Raw genomic sequence first — 24,671 nt, 5'->3', positions numbered from 1 at the left:
AAACACTGTGAATACTTTGTGGATGCACTGTATATTTTGGCCCTGTATATCTGTTTGACCTTGTGGGCAGGAGTGGTGGCCAAGTGGTTAGTGCACTTGGTTTCAGTGCGGTGGGTTCCCGCTTCAAACCCGACCCCTGCCACATTTCTCCATGTAATGTGGAGTTGCATTATGAAGGGCATCTGGTGTAAAAAAAAAAAAAAAAAAAAAAAAAAATGCCCAGAGTGCAAACAAGGGAGCAGCTGAAGGGACTTACTATATATGTTTGACCCTGTATAGTTTTCAGAAAAGTCCAAATAAATTAAAACCAGGGCTGAAATGATTAGTCGAGTAATTCGATTACAAAAAATGTTCGAGGCAAATTCTGTGCCTCGAAGTTTCGTTTAACGTTGTAGTACATATGCCAGGCCTGTTTGCAGCTGTAACGTCCCCAGAAAACCAAACAGAAGAAGACTAGAGCAAGCGCTAATCAAATTAGTACAAAAGCTACAGCTTTCCAATGCGACAAACAGAATGAAATAAAGCCTTTTAGGAAAAAAAGATGGTCCACGCTGATCATCTCAAATAGCTTACTGTGCATTTAAAGTGAAGCAGTGTGTTTGTGTTTTTTTAAGTTTGGTCCACTGGCCGCTCTACGCGCGGCCTCCGTCTGCTGGCTCTCTGTTCCCGATGCTCAGCACTGCCCTCACACAGCTCCGTCCCGGCCACAGACAGTCTCTGGAAGAAGTCCACTCTTTCTTCTGTGTGACTCGCAATGAGTGTTTCGCTTTTTAATTTTCGCTTTTTGGGCAACACACAATGCTTCACAAACACGGGAACGCAAATAAAATAATAATAATAATAATAATAACAAAAAAACAGTGACTGTGAGGCTGCATGTTCAACCTCCAGCTGAAAATGAAATGCATTGGCTGAATCGTAGAGAGAGTGTTAAAAAAATTCATGCAGGGACCCAGTCCACCACCTTAATAAATAAATAAGTAAAGATGGTTAAATTTTACAAGTTGGGGAAAATAAAAAACAGAAAGCCACAACCCATTGCCATTTCAGCAAAATGTCAAGATTTTGGCCAGACGTTGGCTGAGCTCCTGACACCAGGAAAGATCCAAAACTTGTAAAAATGGGAAAAAATTAATAATTACCCAGGAAAACAGAAAGGGATACACTAAATTTGACAATCTCCATGATGGCGCAGTGACATTGTGCCATTACTTAGGGAAAGCCCTGGACTGTTAATGTTTTAAAATGCAAAAGTACTGTTTATCCGATTACTCGATTAATCGCCAGAATAATCCATAGAATACTCGATTACTAAAATAATCAATAGCTGCAGCCCTAATTAAAACTTACCCACAAAATTCTTATTTTCTATCACTGTTGTATGTTGTACAGTTATTCTGCCCCAGCAGAACAACAGTTCAAATTAATACTTTAAAGCCCCATATTGCCATGATATTAATTTCCTTGATGAGTGTTTGTAAACTTACTATGACATTTCATCTGCAGTCCCCATGCAAGAGGCTTTCCCTATTTGGGGATTGCTGTGGCTGAATGTAAAAAAACAAAACAAAAAATAAACAAACACAGAGTTTCACTTTTGTATTTTAATTAAGTAATCATTTCTCTTCCAGCAAAAACAAGTACTTTGTCACATTTCCCTACCCTTACATGAATGGGAGACTGCACCTTGGCCATACATTCAGCTTGTCAAAGTGTGAAGTAAGTAATGCTGCAACTAACAACTAATCAACTATTTGCAAAAAAAATCAATAGATTAATCGATTTTGAAAATAATTGTTAGTTGCAGCCCGAGACGTAAGTATGAATGTCAAGTAACTTAGAAAAGGATACTCTACTATTCCATAGACAGTTTCCTTAAAGATGGAAGAAGCTTTTAGTGTGGTGGTCTTCAAGTCACTGCTTTCCAATTTATTTTTCTGTCAGTTTGCTGTTGGCTACCAGTCTCTGAAAGGGAAAAAATGCCTTTTCCCGTTTGGCCTGCACTGCACAGGGATGCCCATCAAAGTGAGTGTTTGTTTATTTCGTACCATTACAATTGTACACTGTGTGTAGTTGTAATAATTTCTAGGTCACTTGGCTGTAAAGCCAGGATGACATAATACCATCATGAGGTGTCAGTCATCTGTTTGTCATCCTCTGTTGTCTACATTTTACAAATATTCTCTGTCAATTCTTTAAGGGTTTTTGTTCTGTTTTTGTTTTATAGATAGGATGGTGCACAGAACCTCTTCACAGATTTGCCAAATTTTAATTATTTAGGAATTTATAAGCTAATTGGGTATAGGCCTCTCACAATAATAACGATAGAGTTATCGTTATATTAAGATGAACAAGATCATTTTACATTTTATTTGATATATCACTCTTTACATGAGTGTTTGTTTCCATAGGTCACCAACATTTCCACGAGCTATACTATTTCTGTCCCAGTGTCTCCTGCTTTCTGAGTTAAGGCAGACAACATGACCAACTAATTAGAAGAAGCTGACGTTTTATATGAATTGGTGTAATATTTCACGGATGGGATGATTATAGAATAACTACGTTGCCTACGATGGTTTCTAATCTGTTCCAAGTAAAGTTATATGAAATTACGTCATTTGTGCAAAGCAAGCAGACTTAAATTGAGAAAGTATTGAAGGCAGTCACGCCATATTAAAATACACTGCACACTGTAAATTCATCCAATGTGAATGACAAGATGTAATGAAACAAACTTTTAATGAAAAAAATACATTTTTATTTACACTTTGTCTTTGGTTCTCCAGTGCCTGACACAGCTCTCTGCTGCTCACTTGATTAAAGCTGTTGAATTTAAGTTTTGAACATGGGAGCAGATTCTCTGTCCATCCAATATTAATGTGTATATTATTAGTAGTATATTTTATTTTGTTCTGCTTTGCATAGGCTCAATGATGTCTAAGAAATCATATGTAGAAAATGGCTCACTAGTTCAGGCACTGAGGGGCTATTAGTCCATACCACCCTTTGGAAATATACATTGTTTACATCAATTCTTTAGAATTAAAACTGTGACTGTGTGTGCGTGCAACGCCTTTCCACCTTTAGGGGAAAAAAAAAACAGTTTGTATTTGTGTATGTTACCTGTACATATTTAATTAAAAGTTTAAAAAAGTAGTGTGCAGATTAAAAGGCTGTTTATCTCAGTGTCACACATTATAGCTAGATAAAAACAGAAACAGTCTCACAGCTCATAATGCAGAGAAGCTTCATTTCATCAAAAAGAATCTGCCCTCACATTTTCTGAAAAGGCTTTTAGTCTTCACTGACATAAATGGTTAGTTATGAAGAACTTCAGTTCTGTTCCTGGTGTTGTATATTTTGTAGTGCTGAAGTCCACAGGTTACATTTAAGTGAGATGTCTGGCAGTGTCATGTTATTAAGAAACACATAACTAATGTTAAAGGACAATTTGTTGTTGTCAAAAAGTGATATTAAATGATTTAAGTGAAATGTTTGTAGACAAAAACAAAGCTAATAATATTGATAGCAGTTACAATCAAAAAGTGAGGAACAACTGATGGGGGGAAAAAAAAACACATTTTCAAAGTCATCATAAAACTGTAATGGTATTATTAAATATTCATATCGGTACTTTGTATCGATGAGTACTCAAATGTATATACTCGTACTTGTACACAGTCTGGGGAAAAAAGTGGTATCGGTGCATCCCTACTTTTAACAGTCCCATTTATTAAAGGCAAGCAAAACAATTTCTGTATTTCAGCACTAAAATGTTACACTTCTGATATTGTATCAACATTTATTAGTTCAGGTCCACTACCAAGTCCTCATGTTTAACTCTCTCAAATAATACCCCTTTGTGGTTTTAATACATTTGACATATACGTATTTATCAGGCCTGTGCAGACAAGTTGAAGAGAGAGATGGAGCTTTATGGAAACCCGCCACAATTCCCTGAAGAGGAGGAGGAAGAAGAGAAGGAGAAATCCTCTGATGAAATTATTATAAAGGACAAAGCAAAGGGCAAGAAGGTCAGTGATAAGCGCCAGATCGGTCTTACAAGTACAAGAGAGAAAAGTTTCAAATTTAAGTTGTGTGTGTGTGTGTGTGCGCACGTGCGAATCCCTTCTACAACTCCTTTGTCAGGTGGCAGGAGAGAGAGAGCGAGCTTATGTTCTTCTGATTTTTCTTTGTTAGGTTCAGATGCCATGGTTTTAAGTTTTTGAATTAGTGCAGTTGAAAATGTGACTAAAAATCTGTACATAATTTTAGAAATATCCATTGTAGGTAAACAATATGCAGTAAGAACTGTATTCATACTGTATTCACACAAAAAATCACATTAACTATTAATAAATTGTAGCTGTTTATCATAATCGCTCCACTTTCAGAGACCATAAGTAAGTGATCAAACTAAGTAAATAAATAATGATTTGTATTTGTGACAATACAAATCATTACTTTTACAGTCAGCTTTCTTTCAAGGATGACATTCCAAGTCACTGAATATGTCTTGGACTTTGTTTACATCATTAAAAAAATAATACAACCATTTGATAAATCTGTATGGAGAAAACCTGAGTCACCATGCAGGAAGGAGAGAAGTGACGTAAAGCATGAGACAGCCAGTGAACTGTGGCCGTGTTTAGAGAAACTGTGTAGTGAAACCTTTCTCTGCATCACCAGTTATACAATTTTGTGGTGGAGGGCTTTCTAAAGATGATGTGTAATTGCCACCTGTATAGTTATCTTCAGTAACACTTCTTTTGATCATATTTGATTAAATACTGTCGGTTCCGTAATTTTTCTTATGAGGTCCAATTGCCTCCGGAGTGTCCTTGCCTCAAGTGGAGGAGTTTAAGTATTTTGGGGTCTTGTTCATGAGCGAGGGACGGATGGAGTGTGAGATCGACAGACGGATCGGTGCAGCATCTGCAGTGATGCGGCCGCTGTATCAGACTGTCGTGGTGAAGAGAGAGCTGAGCAGGGGGGCAAAGCTCTCAATTTACCGATCGATCTACGTTCCAACCCTCACCTATGGTCATGAGATTTGACTCATGACCGAAAGAACGAGATCGCGAGTACAAGCTGCCAAGATGAGTTTCTTCCACAGGGTGGCTGGGCGCTCCCTTAGAGATACGGTGAGGAGCTCGGAGTCGAGCAGCTGCTCCTCCACGTCAAAAGGAACCAGCTGAGGTGGCTTGGGCATCTTTTCTGGATGCTCCCTGGACGCCTTGCTGGAGAGGTGCTCCGGGCACGTCCCATCGGGAGGAGGCCCCGGGGAAGACCCAGGACATGCTGGAGGGACTACGTCTTGCAGCTGGCTTGGGAACGCCTCGGGGTTCCCCCGGAGGAGCTGGGGGAGGTGTGTGTGGGTCTGGAGGTCTGGGCGGCTTTGCTTGAGCTGCTGCCCCCGCGACCTGACTCCGGATAAAGCGGAAGAAAATGGATGGATGGATGGATGTTTTCTTTGAAATAGTTGCAATGTGGCTCTGTGTAGTTATATTATGGTTATCAGTGAGAATGACCAAAAAAAAAAGACATTCTGGTGGGGTGTGCACAAACGCCAAGTGTATAGATTAGTAAGTTTTATGACATGTACTGATGAGGGTTAAAAGACTGGACTATTACAATTGTGTAATAGTCCCCCTTTTTCCCGGCAGCAATACCTTTTGCTGTTGCTGCCAGAATTGATATTCCAAGACTGCTGTCATGACAGATGGCTCTCTGTGTAAGTGGGAAAAGGGTTCAAATTCATTCAAGCTTCAATCTAAAAGCCTTTGGCTGTATGTAGGCAAAATGTGTCTGAAAAATTACATAAAATAGTGTGCTCATCAAAAATATATAGCCTTCAGATTTGTTTCTTCCTACAGTTTTTGGAATTGTAGCATTTTCAGCTGTCCTCTTTCTTCTTGCAGAGTAAAGCAGTGGCCAAATCTGGAGTCTCTAATTTCCAGTGGGATATTATGAGGTCTTTGGGCCTTTGTGACCAGGAAATTGTTGAGTTTGCCAGTTCTGAGCACTGGCTGGAGTTCTTCCCTCCACTGGCTGTCAAAGACCTCAAAAAAATGGGAGTCAAGGTAACTTCATCCAGCCTTCAATTTTCTAAACTCCTTATTCCATCAAGGTAACTTTCGTACAGTTGTTGCAGAAAATAATTTTCTCTACATTATCTCTACCTGCTTTATGTATTTAAATATGACAAATGAAAATATATTTTAATACTTTTAATAATTAAATGTACATATTATCTTGTTTAAAAGAATGAAAATGATTTTTCTAAGCTTTTTCGGAATGTTTTGAGTAGGGATGGGTAATTGGTATTGATAAGATTTTATTGATACCATTATCGTTCCGATTCCTTATCTATTCTATTATCGATACCTCTTGTGAATTTTCTGTGTACTCAAAATAGGTTTTACAGGTTTTCTTTGTAAACAATATTTTATTGAGTCTTAAAGTAAATAAATATGAAAATGGTTACTGGATCCTTAAACTCTGGACATAATAATCTCTACATGGTGGATCCTTGATCTCTGGACATAAATAGAAATAAACAAAATCTGTAATTTTTGTCAAAAGCATTTGCTTTCAAACACTATTGGCATGAATGTCTTTCCATACATCTGAGCTGAGCTCTTGCAGCTGGCTGTGCTGCACGTCAGCATCAATGTAATTCATAAAGAACGCAGGACGTCTCATTTTGGGAGGAAAAACGTTTTAGTCGATTGTAGTTTATTGTCTCTATTACAACATTTGGAAAGAGGTGTCATTTTATTTAAAGAGCCGATTTGCTTTGAAGTTATTAATTCTGACGACTGGACTCTAACATGACTCGGTAGAGAGCGGTGCAGCGTTTGGAGCTGTGCTAATGGAATGGAGGGCGATTCTCTTTCTTTACTGCAACAAGACAAGAGTCCCAGTTAGTGACTTTAATCCGCACAAAAGTGACTCACGATCGACATATTTTAATCGCTTTGAGAGGGGTTAAGAAGCAGACTTGGCTCTTCTGAAGAGTGGCGAAGCAACGAACCAAGGAAGCAGCCATTTGAAGCACTGCTTCATTGGTTCAAACTTCAACGTGGAGTCGTGCTGCAGAAGCAGTTGATTACAATTGATTGATTGCATTACATTGATTTGATTGCAATCAATGTAGAGAAATGATTATTTTCCCGATAAACACCATCAAAAACAACGTCTGCTCTGAAGGACCGATAAGGGAATCCTTAAGCAAAAAGACTATTGATATCAGTGGATCGAATCATTTAACAATACCCGAAAAGAACCGGTTCTTGATATCCAACCCTAGTTTTGAGCCTAAAATAGGTGACAACTGATGAGTAAAATAGAGAACTCTAAATAATGTGTGCATTTTTTTTAAATGTGATGTCTATGGAGGGCTACACTAGAGTTCCCAAGAAATAATTGTCTAATTGTATGTACCTAAATTTGAATGTCCTGTTGTTGCAGGTGGACTGGAGGCGGTCCTTCATTACTACAGATGCAAATCCCTTCTACGACTCCTTTGTCAGGTGGCAGTTTATCATACTGAAAGAGAGAAAAAAGATCAAGTTTGGCAAAAGGTGAAAATTTTAAAGATATTTCTGCCAAAATAACTTGAAAAGTTCTATTCACACTATGGAGTATGAATTTGCCCATTGTTTCCCACTGTTTTCCAAGAATGTGTTGCAGATTATTTTTACTACAGTCAAGATTGTTTGTTGTCTGAGAGTGAATAGTTGTTATTGAGTTATTTATTTTCCATTCAAGGGAAGGAAATTTAAAACTGTTATTTTCAGTGAAGCTACTCATACAGATTTTAAAATTGTTATAACATTTTTTACTGTTCCACTTGGATCAAATTCATAATGAACCTGTGCTCTGCAGGTACACCATCTACTCCCCTAAGGACAGGCAGCCATGCATGGACCATGACAGGCAGACGGGAGAGGTACACTTTACAGGCTGAATGAGTTACAGCTTCTTATATCAGTGTTTGTTTTTTGGTCCTTTTTTTGACTTTGCATTGTACACATTAATTCAAATTGAATGAAACATTGTATTAATATGATTGCTGAGCTCCTTATACAGCCCGGATTTGCCAAAAGCCATACACTACAACTGCTGGGTAATATTCTGATTGTCCTCTGAGATGAATCAACCTCCTGTGCACATTGGTGAAAACTGTGCAGTCACTGACTGCTTACTGGGTCTTATTGTGAAACAACTCCCACACTCCATTTCTGTCATTTGTTGAGTCCACGTTTGCAATTAACCAATGCAGATTCCATGCAAGCTCCTGCTGAACAGTCCGATCATGCTGTTCATCCAGAATAAGTTCGGGGCATCAAGCAGATGCCTGTGAGGCTTCACCTGATAGGGATGCGAATCTTACAACTCACGATTCAATTTGATTCTGATTCTTGGGGTGATGATTCAATTCAGAATCGATTTTCGATTGAAAGAGCTCTGAGAAATAGTTATATTACTTAAAAATGTTTATGTTTAAGAAAATGCAGCTTTACAAGGTGAATCAAGTGATTCTAAAGATCTAAATTTACTTATCTGCTTTGCTTGTTCTTAGTTGGCTGGCAGTTTAGCGAAGTGATGGAGTGTGCGCTTGTCAATAGTTGGCAGAGACCGCTGCTCCGCTTCTTTTAGCTCCGGGTGATTTGAAGTGTTTCCGAAGTATTTGACTTTCATTTTGCAGATTTTGCACACTGCATAAGTCATGTCAAGCTCCTTCTTACGCAGCAAATAATAAAATCCAAAATGCACCCAAACATTTGCCTTCAGCAAAGACGGTGCTGGCTGAATTAGCTCTTCGTACGCCATGCTAAGCTGCAGCTCACGAATGTTTGAAGCACGTCGGACCCTCCCCTCGCAGGGACGCTGTAGTACGGAGGCCGTTGCCAGACAAACAGTACATGCAGCGAGTAAGCAATAAAATGTTTAAAAAAATCGATTCTTGGACATTTTGGATCAATTCAGAATCTTAATAAGAATCGCAATTCGGGCGTGAATCGATTTTTTCCCCCAGCACCCCTATCAGCTGAGTCATATGGGAAGCTACAAAAAGTCTGTGGTCAGAGTTCACAAACTGAGCACTTCTGTAAACTTGTAGCTCTGCATTAGTCTCCATATTATTGCCAGAAGAATATGATCATTCTTCTTAGCTACATGCCCACTAATAGAGTACAGTGTTCTATGGTGCTATTCTAGTACCTAAAACAAGGATCCAGAAACGTGTAAGGCTCACAAAACATTCAGAACAAGACCTTGACAAATGCATACTTGTCCTAATTATGTCCCTGGCATATTCTCACCATGTCTAATATGTTCCCATTAATTTATTACCACATTCACAATCACATGCAATTAATTCTTACAGCATTCTTACTACAAATCACATCGCAGACACACATGCCACATTCACACCACTGCACCTGTACTATCCTTATCAATAGTTTGTGATACAATCATTGACATTGTACTGAGTTCTAACACTTCAGCAGATGCTGAAGTGTTAGAACTTAGTACAATGACCACTGGAATGACCAACAAAAAGTAGGTGTATCCGTCTTTGGTGCTGTGATTTGTGGTATTGGGGCTGAAATTCATTGGGCTGATGGATATTGTATTCTGCTGTTGCAAGCAATATGCTGTTCCATTTGAGAGAAATATATTACATCAGCAGACAGCGGAGGCCAGTGACTTAGTTGCCTTGGCTGGTGAGGGAAAAATTTACAGATTTTGATATTACAGACAATGCTGTGATCTTTCTTGAATCATTGAATGTCCCGATTGCTGCACTTGAGAAGCCGACCGGGCACTTTTACAGTGATGGCTCACATTCACCCATTAACACACACACCTGCGTCATGTCATTGCTGCCAATTCTGTTTGTGATGTTCATGTACATGATGTTCATGGATGGGATTTCGAAGCACATTCTAGGACCTCAGAGGTGATTGCTACTTTTTGGAAATTATGTGGATCTGTTGGCTTCATCAAGAAGTGACCACCGATGCACACTGAGCAGGTTTGAGGCAGAGTGGGAAGTGACTGGGATTGCTGCACCTCCAAATTTGAGACCATAGCCAGCCCTCTGTCAGAAAAGGGTGGACTGTCCCCTCTGGGTCAGGGGAGAGTTACTGCCCCAATTGGAGGAGTTGAAGTATCTTGGAGTCTTGTTCACAAGTGGGGCTAAGTTGGAGCCTGAGATCGATATACTGATTGGAGCAGCATCTGATGTTTTATGGATACTGTACCGGACTGTTGTGGTGAAGGAGCTGAGCCAGAAAGAGAGACTCTGTTTACCAGTCAATGTACACTCCTGTCCTCACCTATAGTCATGAACGTTGGGTAATGACCAAAAGAATAAGGCTGCAGATTTAAGTGGCAGAAATGAGATTCCTCCATCAATGATCTGTGATAAGCTGCTTGGTCTGCTGTCACTGAGACCCAGACCCAGAAAAGTGGTAGAAAACTACACATTGGCGATTAAGGACTTTGCCCAAGGGCCCTGAGTAATTTTCTGGTCTGACAGGGATTTGAACAGAGGATCTTCTGGTCAAAATTCCACCGCTATAACCACTTGACCACCTGAACATGGTGCAGTGTGCAGGTGCCTCAGTCCCAAGGACCCCAGAAACTGGAACAGGTGGCTGGGTCACCCATGAATGCCTTGGTCGTGGCAGACAGATGGCTATTTTATTTTGATGAGTTGGGACTGACCAGTTGTCCTCCTGAGTAGCTGCCAACCAGAAGCAGTTGTTCTTTTGTGTGCTGGATGTGGCAGTCCACAGCAAATGCACATCCTGCCTGACCTGAGAAATATTCTTAATTTCTGTTGATGTTTTGTTCCTTCATTTGTTTTCTATACTCAGATTAAGGGTCATGGAGGCCCTGGAGCCTATCCCAGCGCTCATTAAGTGAGAGGCAGGTGTACACTTTGCCAGTCAATCACACAGCTTCTGTTGTTGATTGTGTAAATTAAAATTGAATATGTGTTTACAGGTTAGCATTTGCCCAGTCCTGCTTTAACAATTGTGCTGTTCAGCTTTGTGATCTTATGTTTTTGTCAAACTTATGTATCTCACTTAAATCCCATTTACAATACATGGCATAATTTGGATTTATAGTTTCACTTACTATTTATAACAATCCTGTATATCTGCTTGAAGTTAAGACCATGTTATGCAACAATAAGAGTTTTTCTTAGATGCTTTCAATAAAGCTGTAGTAGAATTTTAAATTGCTTTATTTCCAGTTACATTCTATGATGTAAAGGTACAGTTACATTTTTCTCATGGCTAATATTTTTTTTTTCATCCCCTTTAAAGGGAGTTGGACCTCAGGAGTACACTCTGATCAAGATGAAAATAGTCGAACCTTACACAGCAAAATTCAAATCGAAAGTCTTTTATAGCAGGTAAACAAACTCAAACATTGGACATTATATTTACAGTCATTGCTGTTAAAGAAGCTAATACTAGACAAATTGTGCAAGTATTCAAGTGTATTGCTGAACTTGTTAAACTTCTTATCACTAATTTGAGACACTAATTTTTTGATTCTCTTCAGTTGCATGAAAGGCAAAAACATCTACTTGGTGGCTGCCACTTTAAGACCAGAGACTATGTTTGGCCAGACTAACTGCTGGGTAAGGCCGGACATGAAGTATATCGCCTTTGAGACTACTTCTGGAGACATCTTCATCTGTACCAGCAGATCTGCAAGGAACATGTCTTATCAGGGCTTCACCAAGGAGAATGGAGTGGTGCCAATAGTTATGGAAGTACTTGGTCAGGTACAACATTTCTCTATAATACTTTGTGAAATACTAAGTAATGCATGGTTTGTTTGTAAGAGAAAGTCAATATTTGATTTAATGAGGTACCTTGACTAGGACATCTGAAAAATGGAAAACTTTATTTCTTCTTCATTGCATCTTAAATATTTAGAAAAATTATGGCTACAAACCAGGCTTCCTTCATCTTTCTGTTTGTAGGATATCCTTGGCTGTGCTCTGAGTGCCCCTCTGACCTCCTACAATATCATTTATGCTCTGCCGATGCTCACCATCAAGGAAGACAAAGGTATGAATGGATGTGTTGAATGTTGTCTCAAGAGATTGATTGATTTGGGTTTGGGGGTCATTTTCAAAACAAAACTGGTTAGCTGAAATGCTTGTTTGCCCTGGGACTCCTAAAAGCTCTTGAAATCATTGAAAGTTTGTGAATTTGGGTATAAAAAAGTTCAAGGACCTTGAAATCTTTTGTAATAGACATAAAGGGACATGTGTCACTGAGTGCTTGAATTTCATTGTGCAAGACAGAAGTAGCCTATTTTTGTGAATGTGTCTCCCACTATCGATATATCCTTATCAATATACAACGCTTTGGTGGGTGAGAGGTGACGGTCTAGTGGTTAAGCATTGGAAAATACAAAGGAGACACTTATGGGAAGGGAGGCACTTAAGTTATGGTTGGAGTTAAGAGAAGAGGAAAGATTATAAATGGTAAAATAAAAAATAAAAAACGTGTGCACAAAAAGAACAAGCGGGCAAGCGGTCCAATGCAAACTTACGGTAAGTTCAGTTTTAAATTGGCTCACAGTGCATTCATCTGTTTACTGTTTACATTGATACTCTGCTGTAGACATGAGTGTCTGTTCATTTGCATTGTAACAGCACACAGACATGAATGTCTGTTCCTGTGCGTGTTTATGGCACAGTTCTTTGTGTCATTAGACACTTTTTCCTGTTTGATAAACACATGTATTCATCTATATTTGCTTGAAGTGAGCATAATTGCTAATTGTACTTTAACTGTAGCCGACACGAGGAAAAGCTCAAAATAGTAACACTATGACGATCGTTCGTTTAAAGAACGCTTTAAGTGCGAACTGACTCTGTTTCAGAGGCGCAGTGAAAATAATCGAGCCCTATTGGGAAGTTTCCACCTCTTTCGTTTTATAAAACAAAAAGGCAGTTTAATGGTGTGTTTCTCATTACAAGTGTAAAGTGGGGGGAAAAAAAATCACATTTCACAACCACAACTGTAAAGAAAACTCATGGTTGTGAATCGTGATTCTTTTTATAATTCTTTTTGTTTTTTTCTCTATACAAGTCGCTCCGGACTGTAAATTGCAGGGTTTCTCAGACTAGTTAAAAAAAAAAAGAAAAAAAAAAGAAAAAAGTGACTTTTACTTTGGAAAATATAGTATTTGAAATGTGTTGCAGGCCTTAAAATGGATGCAGACAAATCATGACATAGCTTTGCTTCATACTGTCTGCAATTAAATAAATTAAATCTGCATTTGTCAGGATTCGTTTCTTATTTGTGTTACGTAGTCTTTTTTTTTTTTTTTTTTTAAATAAGTGTTGCTCTGATCAGCTTTCAAATAGGTGTTGGCTTCCATTGCTTAGGCACACAATAATTTGTTTTGGTGTACTGTGTTCAAAGGAAGAGGCCTTCTGCTGTCTCTGTAACAACACTTGAGAAATATTCACAAGTTCTGAACTCTCTTCTATCATTCTTCCTGAGCTTCCATTAATTCTGCAGATCTCATTACATATTTGTAAAAGTTGCTAACCTGAATTTGAGGGAGCTGGACCTTGAAAAGTTCTTGAATTTGATGTTGAGTTGTGTGAACCTTGTTGGCTGTGTTAATGTGGCAGTACAAGTCTCTTTGAGAAATGTGTCTTCTTATGTCAAACCTAAACTCTTATACAATATACAATTCTTGGTTGTGTGACTGGGGCAATGTTGAACCTCAAAATAGCTGACAAAGCACATAAAAGGATTTATTTATTTTGTAAATTTTTACTGGGTTTTTTTTTTTCCTTCTTTGCTCTGTGGTACTTGATGAGTGTTCTTTACCTGCTGTGTGAATGCTGGTGAGTCTTGTTGAGGTTTCAGTAACACATCTTATGTTTAAAATTGTAATTGACTAAGCTCCATAATGAAAGATTTTCTTCTGTTCTCTGCTACTTGGCAGATTCCGTGCAGCTGCTCTGTGTTTGAATACATTCTGTATTTGTATGAAGGACTGAGGTTATAAGAGGTTATAAATGAGAACTAGAGTCCACACTCCCAATGCTGCCCACTAAACGCAAATGTCCCTTCATGGACAGTGACATGACACCTCCTGATTGGGCAAAATATTGACGAAGTGCCCAGATGTTAATGCACTTTCAATGCAGATTTGCAACTGAACGCATTCAGAAAAATGCTTGCATAATGCATGTTAAAATACCATTCTGACCTGGATATTGAGCCAGTAAAATAAGTTTACATTAAAATATGTAAGGAAAGTATTAAACTTACCGGTACTCTGACACACACACACACATTGTTGAACTGTGCTGCTGCTGTGTTCAGCGCAGTGCGGCTCCTTAAACCATTACATTTATTTATTTATTTATGTTCTCCACTCAGATTGCAATAGCCAATCACAGATTAGCCTTTCTGTCCATCATTTACCTGTATTTTGGCATATTTATATTGGACTCGGCTACGCCTCATCCAATATAACTTTTAATCACTAACGAGTATTTTAACTAGATATCGGTCTAGCAGGGGAAATATCAACTAGACATAAGTGAACAGTTAATGGTCCGCGTTATCGGCCGACACAGACATGGCAGGAAACATACACTTGTTTATCAACCAAATGTCACAAAGTGACAAGAATAGCCCAAACCACTTACTTATGGGAGGAAATATTGTCTCCCTTCTTCCTCCGTTTGTGGCATTGCCAACATGCGCAGCTTTCTGGCATATTCCACCTGTTTCTGGACGAAACTAATTGAGCGTCTATGGGCCCTTCTCACTAAGTTGCCTGAAATTAAAATGGCAACCACGCCTCCTTGCCGGGACACATCTCAGTGCAACTGCGGCCTCTAGTTCTCATTTATAATGTCTTTGGGTCTGACTGTACATTTATACATAAATACATCTTATGCATTTGGTTTTTGACTTGGCAGTTTTTTTCTGTCAGGCACTGGAGTTGTTACCAGTGTACCATCTGATGCTCCTGATGACATCGCTGCTCTACGAGACATCAAGAAGAAGCAGGTCTGTTTACAGTCTTACTCACACCCTAGTATTTAAGCAGTGATTGCACCCAAAAGTAAAGCTTCATGGAAATGATGGTGGGGGTGGTCCCTTCAGTCTGTTGAAGATCAGTTGTATTAAACTCCTGATTCCTGAGGAATGAGGGTCACCCTTTTTTTCCCCCCCCTTTCTCTTTTTGTATAAAGACATCTGTTGTTGAACTTGTACTACATTTGACACTTGTTTATGTGGTTCTCAACTCTATTTGCTTTCAGGCCTTGAGAGAGAAGTATGGAATAGAGGACAAAATGGTGTTGCCTTTTGAGCCAGTAAGATAACCCCCCTCCCCCCCTTAGAAGTTTGGTTTTCATTGTTTTACATTTTATAATATTTCTAGGTCAAAACACAGATATGATAAGTAGTTTAAAATGGAGATATGTGTGCATCAGATTCCCATAATAGAGATCCCTGGGTACGGGAGTCTGTCTGCTCCAATGGTGTGTGATGAACTGAAGATCCAGAGCCAGAATGACAAAGATAAACTGGTTGAGGCCAAAGAGAAGGTCTACCTGAAGGGATTTTATGAAGGGGTAAGTCACTCATGTTTAGTGAGGGGAAAATCAGTTCTATGTCAGCAGAATGCAGAACCTCTAAAATTAGCAAAGGACCAAATAAACAAAGTCCACAATACAGAAACAAAAATACTTGCTTCCTCAAGTATTTTTCGTTGGAGGTTGCGTCAACAACACATGGGCTTTTTTTTTTTCTTTTCTTTTTTTTTACAGTGTTTATAAGGGATGCGATGATAGAGCGAAAGCTGACGCTATTTATTTCAGCCATGTATGAATTGACTTGAGTGCAACAATCACCAAAAGAAATTCCACAGCCACTGCAGATAGCTCTGCTGTTTATCTGTACCACGCTGGTCAATTTAAAAACAAAACAGTCTGCACTATATTTTAATTTTAGTTTAAACTGCAGCCGCTTCAAAATATCTGCACAACCATATATGTGCTGGGAGTCTGAATCATTCACCCGTGCTGCACGCAGGATGCAGCCAAATGAGGAATAATCTGTTGACATTTGACATCATATCGTACTTTTCACAGCCATACTAAAAAAATGCACAAATTAAATACGGTCAGAGGAGATAAGAAAAAACATATATTACTGAAATGTAGGCAGCCCCACACATGACTGCTACCTTGACATGCTGCAGCTCTGCTTTTGCCTGCAAAATAAAATAAAAACTCCCCTCCTGTTCCACTCATGGTATGGACATAATAAATGTGATCAATTAGAGGATTACTGGTGCATTGCAAAAAAAATTAAATATTAAGAATTATGACCCACAACTCCCAACAATAGAATAAAAAATCTCAGAATATTAGAATATTTAATTTCAAGTTTGAGCAACTCAATATTTATACAGTATAAATACCATGAATCTCTGTCTGATTAAGTACACACAATCATGGGGAAGACTGCAAACTTGACAGTTGGCCAGAAGACACTCGTCCATGCACAAGCAACAGGAATAACCACATGAGAATGAGAAGATTGTCAAACAAAGCCGATTCAAAAACCTGGGGAAGCTTCACAAAGAGTGGACTGAGGCTAATAATAACATAGTTTTAAAAAGGTTTCTTTGAATCAATTCTGTCTCAGGTTATGCTGGTTGAGGGCTACAAGGGGCAAAAGGTCCAAGATGTCAAGAAGCCAATCCAGAACATGATGGTGGAAAGGGTAAGAGTTTTATTTATTTATTTTTGCTTTGAAGACTATAAACCAACATACATTCTCTCTTCATTCTGATTTGTAATAGGTTCTTTGATAGATGTTCATGATTTAATCTTTTGATTGAATCTATCACAGGGGGAGGCCATGATCTACATGGAGCCAGAAAAACAGGTCATGTCTCGATCAGCTGATGAGTGTGTGGTGGCTCTCTGTGACCAGTGGTTAGTACTGTTTATTATTGTTTTTGTTGTTGTTAGACAAAAATCAGTTAATGCTGCACTTTTTATTCCCATTTTTCATGAGTGAAAACTTTTGAGGGCAGTTAGGTCACCAAGGAGTGACTGTGCTTGTTTCCAGAATGGAAGGTTCCTGGTTCAAATCCATACCTGCCATTTCTCAATGTAATGAGGAGTTGCGTCAGGAAGGGCATCTGGCATAAAAGCTGTGCCAAATCAACATGCAGTTCCATCTTGGATCTGCTGTGGTGACCCAGAGTGAAAAAAGGAAAAAGCCAAAGAGAGTTACCTAAAAAAAAAAAAAAAAAAAAAAAAAATCATCTATGCATTGAAAACACTTTTCTCTGAAAGTTGGTCATAAATTTATTATTACACATCATCCATCCAACCATTTCCTAAACTCACTTTTGCCAATCAAGGGTCACAGAGTGGGGAGGTTGGAGCCTATCTCTGCAGTTGATGGGAGAGAGGTGCGGTACACTGTGCATCACAAGGCCGAAGATATATGGGGACCTTCTTCTTACTGTGAGGCAACAATGCAAACCACTAAGCCACCTTGCTGCCATCAGAGCACTTCACCTTTGCCAAAATAATCCACCCAGCTGGCAGTTGTGGCATATCAAGATGCAGATTAAATAACATGATTACTACAGAGATGTGCCTTGGACTGGTCACAATAAAAGGGCACACTAACATATGCAGTTGATAGTTTTAAAAAAAAAGAAGCTCTTTAATGTGCACTGAGCTTGAGTTTTGTTTCACATTGGGCTCCAGATACCTACCAGGTGGATGTATTATCTTTGCAAACAATAATTTTAACACATTTATCAACAAGATACCCAATCCTTTGCTTCAGTTCATGAAAAATGCGAATTAAAATGTGTTGGTTTCATATTTTTGTTGAGTAAAAACCTCATAACTTTAAACCTCACACAGTATGTTGAAGCCTGACTGTACACAAAATAATGGATTATAATGAAATTTAATTTTCTCTTTACAGTTGTTAAATTGTTCGCATTCATCCAGATTTTAGAATCTTTGCATGGTTGGTTGGTTTATTTTGGCCACTTAATTTTGCTTGGGTCCGTGACAGTGTGTCAATATGGATCTGAATGATTTCACAGGCTTTACTTCCGGTAACCCTGCCCTCACAACTCTGGACATGGAGAGTATGGTATGGGCAGACTTGAACTGGGGACCTTATTTTTGGGAAACAAACATATACTGCACAGTTGGAACCTTTTGCTAAGTAATAGAAATCTTATCTTCGACACCAGACTTTAAGGAAGCAAAATTTGCTATCTTTCATGATGGCTGAACTCTTGCACTCTAACTTTCATTACTATTTATACCAATAATATGTGCACTGTTTCTGCTTTTGTTAAGGTATTTGGACTACGGGGATGCAGAGTGGAAACAGGAGGCCAATAAAGCCCTAAAGTCTTTGGACACGTAAGATACTGAGCTGAGTTTTGTTATGTGCTGTCATATTTCGTGTTTCCTATCATTGTCAGGATTATTGTGGAGGTCTATATTTCAGTTTCGATTTTTCACAAATGGACAAAATTTTGTGTTGATTTATTTATTTTTTTATTATTTTGTATTTATTATTGCTGGTACGTTATTGGGATATTTTGTGGCAAATCAAGAGTGTGCTTAATGAGATTTTGCAAACGCCATGAAGGAAGAAACCATGTGTGCATGCGTAAAAGTTCAAAATTTTTCTTGTATTGAAAGGAAACTTGGAATTCTGACTTCCATATGGGAAAAATTCATAAGAGCTTTAAGTCTGATTCACACTGGATGGGTTTGTTTGTTGTGTGTGCATTGTGTTTGCAGAGCGTCTCCCATCATCTCCCCACATCTTTTAATGTGTCAAATTCTGGATTGACAACATACTTTGTATTAAAATGTGTGACAATCCTCTCTGCTCAATGCATCGTAGATTTTGTGAAGAAACGAGGCGAAACTTTGAGGCAACTTTGGCCTGGCTACAGGAACATGCTTGTTCTCGCACCTATGGGCTTGGTGAGTGTTTTACTTTTATTGAGTATGCATGCCAGGATTACATTATTTAATGTGATTCATAATATGCAAGCATGTGGTTGAGATAGGCCTACACCGTTACAGGTACTGCTATTGCCATATTTAATAAGTGTTTTTTTTCAGTGGCATTTTAGTTACAATTATGAAAAAACTGAACGTGATTGACAGTAAATCTAAAAGATAGAATTATGAAGGAAGTTCAGATGTACAAGTTGTAAACATCCTGACTCTGGGAAAGCGATCCCTGTTAAAGGGGTTATTTCATGTCTCGCTATGTTGATCCAAGAGCAGGTAAGTTGTTTTACTTTCCAGAATGGAGCAGTATTGGATCTACCACTTGAAAACCTTGTCACCTCATGGACTTAATGTAGATTTTTAAAATTATCATTATTATATGACATTTTCTTAGATATGTTTAACCTAAAACCCCCATGGTTTAAAGTTTGACTTGTTAAATTTGATATGCGATGTAATGGTTTTTCCGGTTTAGTTTGAACTGATCTAGTTGGCTGTACTTCCTGTCACTTCTATTGAAATTTTTGGTTCACTGAAGAATCCCACTTTAATATTGGAACATGATTGTTTACGCAACACCAGACGTGTTACTAGGGTGTGGCATAAATGTGCAGCGATGTACCGAATCCAAGATTCGGTTTCGGATTCGGCCGAACATTGGCCTTGTTGACTGGGTTCAGCTTCGGCCCAACCTTAGAGCACCAACCGAACCGAATCCTACCGCGCGTAAGCACAACGTGATTACGTCGTTAATGTTTAAAGCCGGGTTCACACGGCAGGATAATTTGGCCGGTATCGGACCCGATCTTCCCCTTCCGACAATCTTAAGGACACCCCGACAATCGTGATGACGCTAAAGATAATCTTATCAGATATTCCTGTTGTGTGTGGTGTGTTAGAGCGCTCTGATCTGTTCTGAAGGGCGTCAGGAGCGCTCCGATTACTCATCTGGGATATTCAACATGTTGGATTTTTTTGGCCTGATATTGCTGTGTGTGTTGCGTCTTTCAACCAAAACAAGCACACAGCCTGCTGAGTGTGACGTGCAGCCAATCAGAAAGCGAGGTGACGGACGCACGGAGCGGAAAATAAAATCAAAACAGCTGTTCTGACTTACCAGAAGGTCCGGTGGTCGCGCTGTCTCCACTCCTTTAAAGAACACCTTTTCTTTTTCTTTTTGTATCGTTTTTTTTTCCCCTCTGTTTTAAATAGTCCACAAAGTATCTGTTTGTTTACTCTGAAGTCACGTTTAATCTCGAGAGATTTTGCGAGATTTCCTGTCTGAGCTGTGAATGTCCGTGCGTGAAATCGGTTTGTATGTGGTGTTGTTCTTACCGTGTGGCTAAACACCACACACTGTATGACCAAACCTGTTAGAGCTGTGATTTTTTTATCTTCACGTGTGTGGTCTCTCAGGTTTTGGAAACCTAAAGATCATTTTAAAATCCTGTCGTGTGAACCAGGCTTAAGAGAAGATAGCCTTTTTGCTCTCTTTCTTTGTTCTTTGGAATCAATCAAATCAAATCAATTATATTTAGATAGCGCCAAATCACAACAAACAGTTGCCCCAAGGCGCTTTATATTGTAAGGCAAAAGCCATACAATAATTACAGAAAAATCCCAACGGTCAAAACGACCCCCTGTGAGCAAGCACTTGGCGACAGTGGGAAGGAAAAACTTCCTTTTAACAGGAAGAAACCTCCAGCAGAACCAGGCTCAGGGAGGGGTAGTCTTCTGCTGGGACTGGTTGGGGCTGAGGGGAGAGAATCAGGAAAAAGACATGCTGTGGAAGAGAGCAGAGATCAATCACTAATGATTAAATGCAGAGTGGTGCATACAGAGCAAAAAGAGAAAGAAACACTCAGTGCATCATGGGAACCCCCCAGCAGTCTAAGTCTATAGCAGCATAACTAAAGGATGGTTCAGGGTCACCTGATCCAGCCCTAACTATAAGCTTTAGCAAAAAGGAAAGTTTTAAGCCTAATCTTAAAAGTAGAGAGGGTGTCTGTCTCCCTGATCTGAATTGGGAGCTGGTTCCACAGGAGAGGATCCTGAAAGCTGAAGGCTCTGCCTCCCATTCTACTCTTAAAAACCCTAGGAACTACAAGTAAGCCTGCAGTCTGAGAGCGAAGCGCGCTATTGGGGTGATATGGTACTATGAGGTCCCTAAGATAAGATGGGACCTGATTATTCAAAACCTTATAAATAAGAAGAAGAATTTTAAATTCTATTCTAGAATTAACAGGAAGCCAATGAAGAGAGGCCAATATGGGTGAAATATGCTATCTCCTTCTAGTCCCTGTCAGTACTCTATCTGCAGCATTTTGAATTAACTGAAGGCTTTTCAGGGAACTTTTAGGACAACCTGATAATAATGAATTACAATAGTCCAGCCTAGAGGAAATAAATGCATGAATTAGTTTTTCAGCATCACTCTGAGACAAGACCTTTCTAATTTTAGAGATATTGCGCAAATGCAAAAAAGCAGTCCTACATATTTGCTTAATATGCCCATTGAATGACATATCCTGATCAAAAATGACTCCAAGATTTCTCACAGTATTACTAGAGGTCAGGGTAATGCCATCCAGAGTAAGGATCTGGTTAGACACCATGTTTCTAAGATTTGTGGGGCCAAATACAATAACTTCAGTTTTATCTGAATTTAAATGCAGGAAATTAGAGGTCATCCATGTCTTTATGTCTGTAAGACATTCCTGCAGTTTAACTAATTGGTGTGTGTCCTCTGGCTTCATGGATAGATAAAGCTGGGTATCATCTGCGTAACAATGAAAATTTAAGCAATGCTTTCTAATAATACTGCCTAAGGGAAGCATGTATAAAGTGAATAAAATTGGTCCTAGCACAGAACCTTGTGGAACTCCATAATTAACCTTAGTCTGTGAAGAAGACTCCCCATTTACATGAACATATTGTAATCTATTAGATAAACATGATTCAAACAACTGCAGTGCCGTGCCTTTAATACCTATGGCATGCTCTAATCTCTGTAATAAAATTTTATGGTCAACAGTATCAAAAGCAGCACTGAGGTCTAACAGGACAAGCACAGAGATGAGTCCACTGTCTGAGGCCATAAGAAGATAATTTGTAACCTTCACTAATGCTGTTTCTGTACTATGATGAATTCTAAAACCTGACTGAAACTCTTCAAATAGACCATTCCTCTGCAGATGATCAGTTAGCTTTTTTTACAACTACCCTTTCAAGAATTTTTGAGAGAAAAGGAAGGTTGGAGATTGGCCTATAATTAACTAAGATAGCTGGGTCAAGTGATGGCTTTTTAAGTAATGGTTTAATTACTGCCACCTTAAAAGCCTGTGGTACATAGCCAACTAATATAGATAGATTGATCATATTTAAGATTGAAGCATTAATTAATGGTAGGGCTTCCTTGAGCAGCCTGGTAGGAATGGGGTCTAATAGACATTTTGATGGTTTGGAGGAAGTAACTAATGAAAATAACTCAGACAGAACAATCGGAGAGAAAGAGTCTAACCAAATACCAGCATTACTGAAAGCAGCCAAAGATAACGATATGTCTTTGGGATGGTTATGAGTAATTTTTTTTCTAATAGTTAAAATTTTATTAGCAAAGAAAGTCATGAAGTCATTACTAGTTAAAGGAATACTCGGCTCAATAGAGCTCTGACTCTTTGTCAGCCTGGCTACAGTGCTGAAAAGAAACCTGGGGTTGTTCTTATTTTCTTCAATTAGTGATGAGTAGTAAGATGCCCTAGCTTTACGGATGGCTTTTTTTTATAGAGCAACAGACTCTTTTTCCAGGCTAAGTGAAGATCTTCTAAATTAGTGAGACGCCATTTCCTCTCCAACTTACGGGTTATCTGCTTTAAGCTGCGAGTTTGTGAGTTATACCATGAAGTCAGGCACTTCTGATTTAAGGCTCTCTTTTTCAGAGGAGCTACAGCATCCAAAGCTGTGCTCAATGAGGATGTAAAACTATTGACGAGATAATCTATCTCACTCACAGAGTTTAGGTAGCTACTCTGCACTGTGTTGGTATATGGCATTGGAGAACATAACAATGAAGGAATCATATCCTTAAACCTAGTTACAGCGCTTTCCAAAAGACTTCTACTGTAATGAAACTTATTCCCCACTGCTGAGTAGTCCATTAAAGTAAATGTAAATGTTATTCAGAAATGATCAGACAGAAGGGGGTTTTCAGGGAATACTGTTAAGTCTTCAATTTTCATACCATAAGTCAGAACAAGATCTAAAGTATGGTTAAAGTGGTGAGTGGACTCATTTACATTTTGAGCGAAGCCAATTGAGTCTAATAATAGATTAAATGCAGTGTTGAGGCTGTCATTCTCAGCATCTATGTGGATGTTAAAATCACCCACTATAATTTTCTGAGCTAAGCACTAAGTCAGACAAAAGGGCTGAAAATTCACAAAGAAACTCACAGTAACGACCAGGTGGACGATAGATAACAACAAATGAAACTGGTTTTTGGGACTTCCAATTTGGATGGACAAGACTAAGAGTCAAGCCTTAGAACACTAAGCCTGTACACTGAATGGCTTTAAGCTTAACATTTCAGTGGTGTTCTCTAAGTGTGACTATATTCAAATAAAAAAAAATAATGGTAGAAGTTATTGCCTATGTTTTATCTTACTGTTAAGGAAAGGAAATACACTGTGCAATGGTTTTCATTGCATTATAATGTACTAGCTGATGATCGGAGTAGGATTCGGTATTCGGTTTCGGATTCGGCCAAATCTCAAGCAGTGGATTCGGTATTCGGCAGAATCTTAAAAATCAGTATTCGGTACATCTCTATAAATGTGCCTGTCATATCGTTATTGTTAATCTTGAAGAAGGACATAAGGCCTGTTATTTTTAAAGCAGCAGGATAGCAACTTTTTTTTTTCCCCTTTATTACATTTGGTGAACATGGTGCAAAGCTGAACAAGGCAATTTCAACAGAATGTTTTGTTATGTCACTTTATATTTCTGTTTAGAATTTGTAATTCTGTGTATGTGTTGCCTCTTGGTTGCCACAGGAACACGTCTGCCTTGGGACCAGCAGTGGCTGATCGAGTCTCTTTCGGACTCCACCATCTACATGGCTTACTACACTGTGGCCCACCTTCTTCAGGGAGGGGTTCTTAACGGACAGGGATCCTCACCACTGGGCATAAAGTGTGTATACAATCCATTCACACAATAATTAAGCCTCATGTGTTCTGAGTTTCTGCAGCATCTCTTCCCTGTTGTTGTTCTCATTGACCCTCAGATTACATACCATCTAGATAAGAGGAATTGGACACTCCCCAAATGTATGAGGGGCAATTGAGAAATTTTGAGCCTGACCCAGAAACAGTAAGGTGTGGTTCTCCAATCTGAGAACTACACCTTATCTGTGCAATCTGAGTGTAACTGAGAAGAATAACAGGGAGCCTGGGTCAGGCTCGAAATTGCTTTGTTGACCCTCATACTTTGGCTATGCACTTTAGACATTGTGTTGTTGGACTTTCAGATAAGGCTGTCAATATGAGTGTGTAGTCAGATGCACATG

At 38.9% G+C, this 24,671-nt stretch overlaps 1 protein-coding gene across 2 annotated transcripts in view; it reads left to right on the top strand.

The window, feature by feature from the left end:
• The window catches only part of lars1b (leucyl-tRNA synthetase 1b), a 71,103-nt gene that overhangs the window by 15,822 nt on the left and 30,610 nt on the right, over nucleotides 1–24,671 (top strand). For both annotated transcript variants that reach the window (XM_034178055.1, XM_034178056.1), the window contains exons 3-19: nucleotides 1,632–1,719; nucleotides 1,945–2,025; nucleotides 3,903–4,037; nucleotides 5,925–6,086; nucleotides 7,477–7,589; nucleotides 7,894–7,957; nucleotides 11,352–11,440; nucleotides 11,593–11,818; nucleotides 12,020–12,107; nucleotides 15,013–15,089; nucleotides 15,344–15,397; nucleotides 15,518–15,658; nucleotides 16,737–16,814; nucleotides 16,944–17,029; nucleotides 18,431–18,496; nucleotides 18,990–19,072; nucleotides 24,157–24,295. In XM_034178055.1, coding sequence (XP_034033946.1) covers nucleotides 1,632–1,719; nucleotides 1,945–2,025; nucleotides 3,903–4,037; nucleotides 5,925–6,086; nucleotides 7,477–7,589; nucleotides 7,894–7,957; nucleotides 11,352–11,440; nucleotides 11,593–11,818; nucleotides 12,020–12,107; nucleotides 15,013–15,089; nucleotides 15,344–15,397; nucleotides 15,518–15,658; nucleotides 16,737–16,814; nucleotides 16,944–17,029; nucleotides 18,431–18,496; nucleotides 18,990–19,072; nucleotides 24,157–24,295 — 1,770 coding nt within the window. The remainder of the gene's footprint in view (nucleotides 1–1,631; nucleotides 1,720–1,944; nucleotides 2,026–3,902; nucleotides 4,038–5,924; nucleotides 6,087–7,476; nucleotides 7,590–7,893; nucleotides 7,958–11,351; nucleotides 11,441–11,592; nucleotides 11,819–12,019; nucleotides 12,108–15,012; nucleotides 15,090–15,343; nucleotides 15,398–15,517; nucleotides 15,659–16,736; nucleotides 16,815–16,943; nucleotides 17,030–18,430; nucleotides 18,497–18,989; nucleotides 19,073–24,156; nucleotides 24,296–24,671) is intronic.

Source organism: Thalassophryne amazonica, chromosome 9, assembly GCF_902500255.1.
Source record: "Thalassophryne amazonica chromosome 9, fThaAma1.1, whole genome shotgun sequence".
In the NCBI taxonomy this organism is placed as follows: Eukaryota; Metazoa; Chordata; class Actinopteri; order Batrachoidiformes; family Batrachoididae; genus Thalassophryne; species Thalassophryne amazonica.
This window is presented reverse-complemented; position numbering and strand designations above follow the sequence as displayed.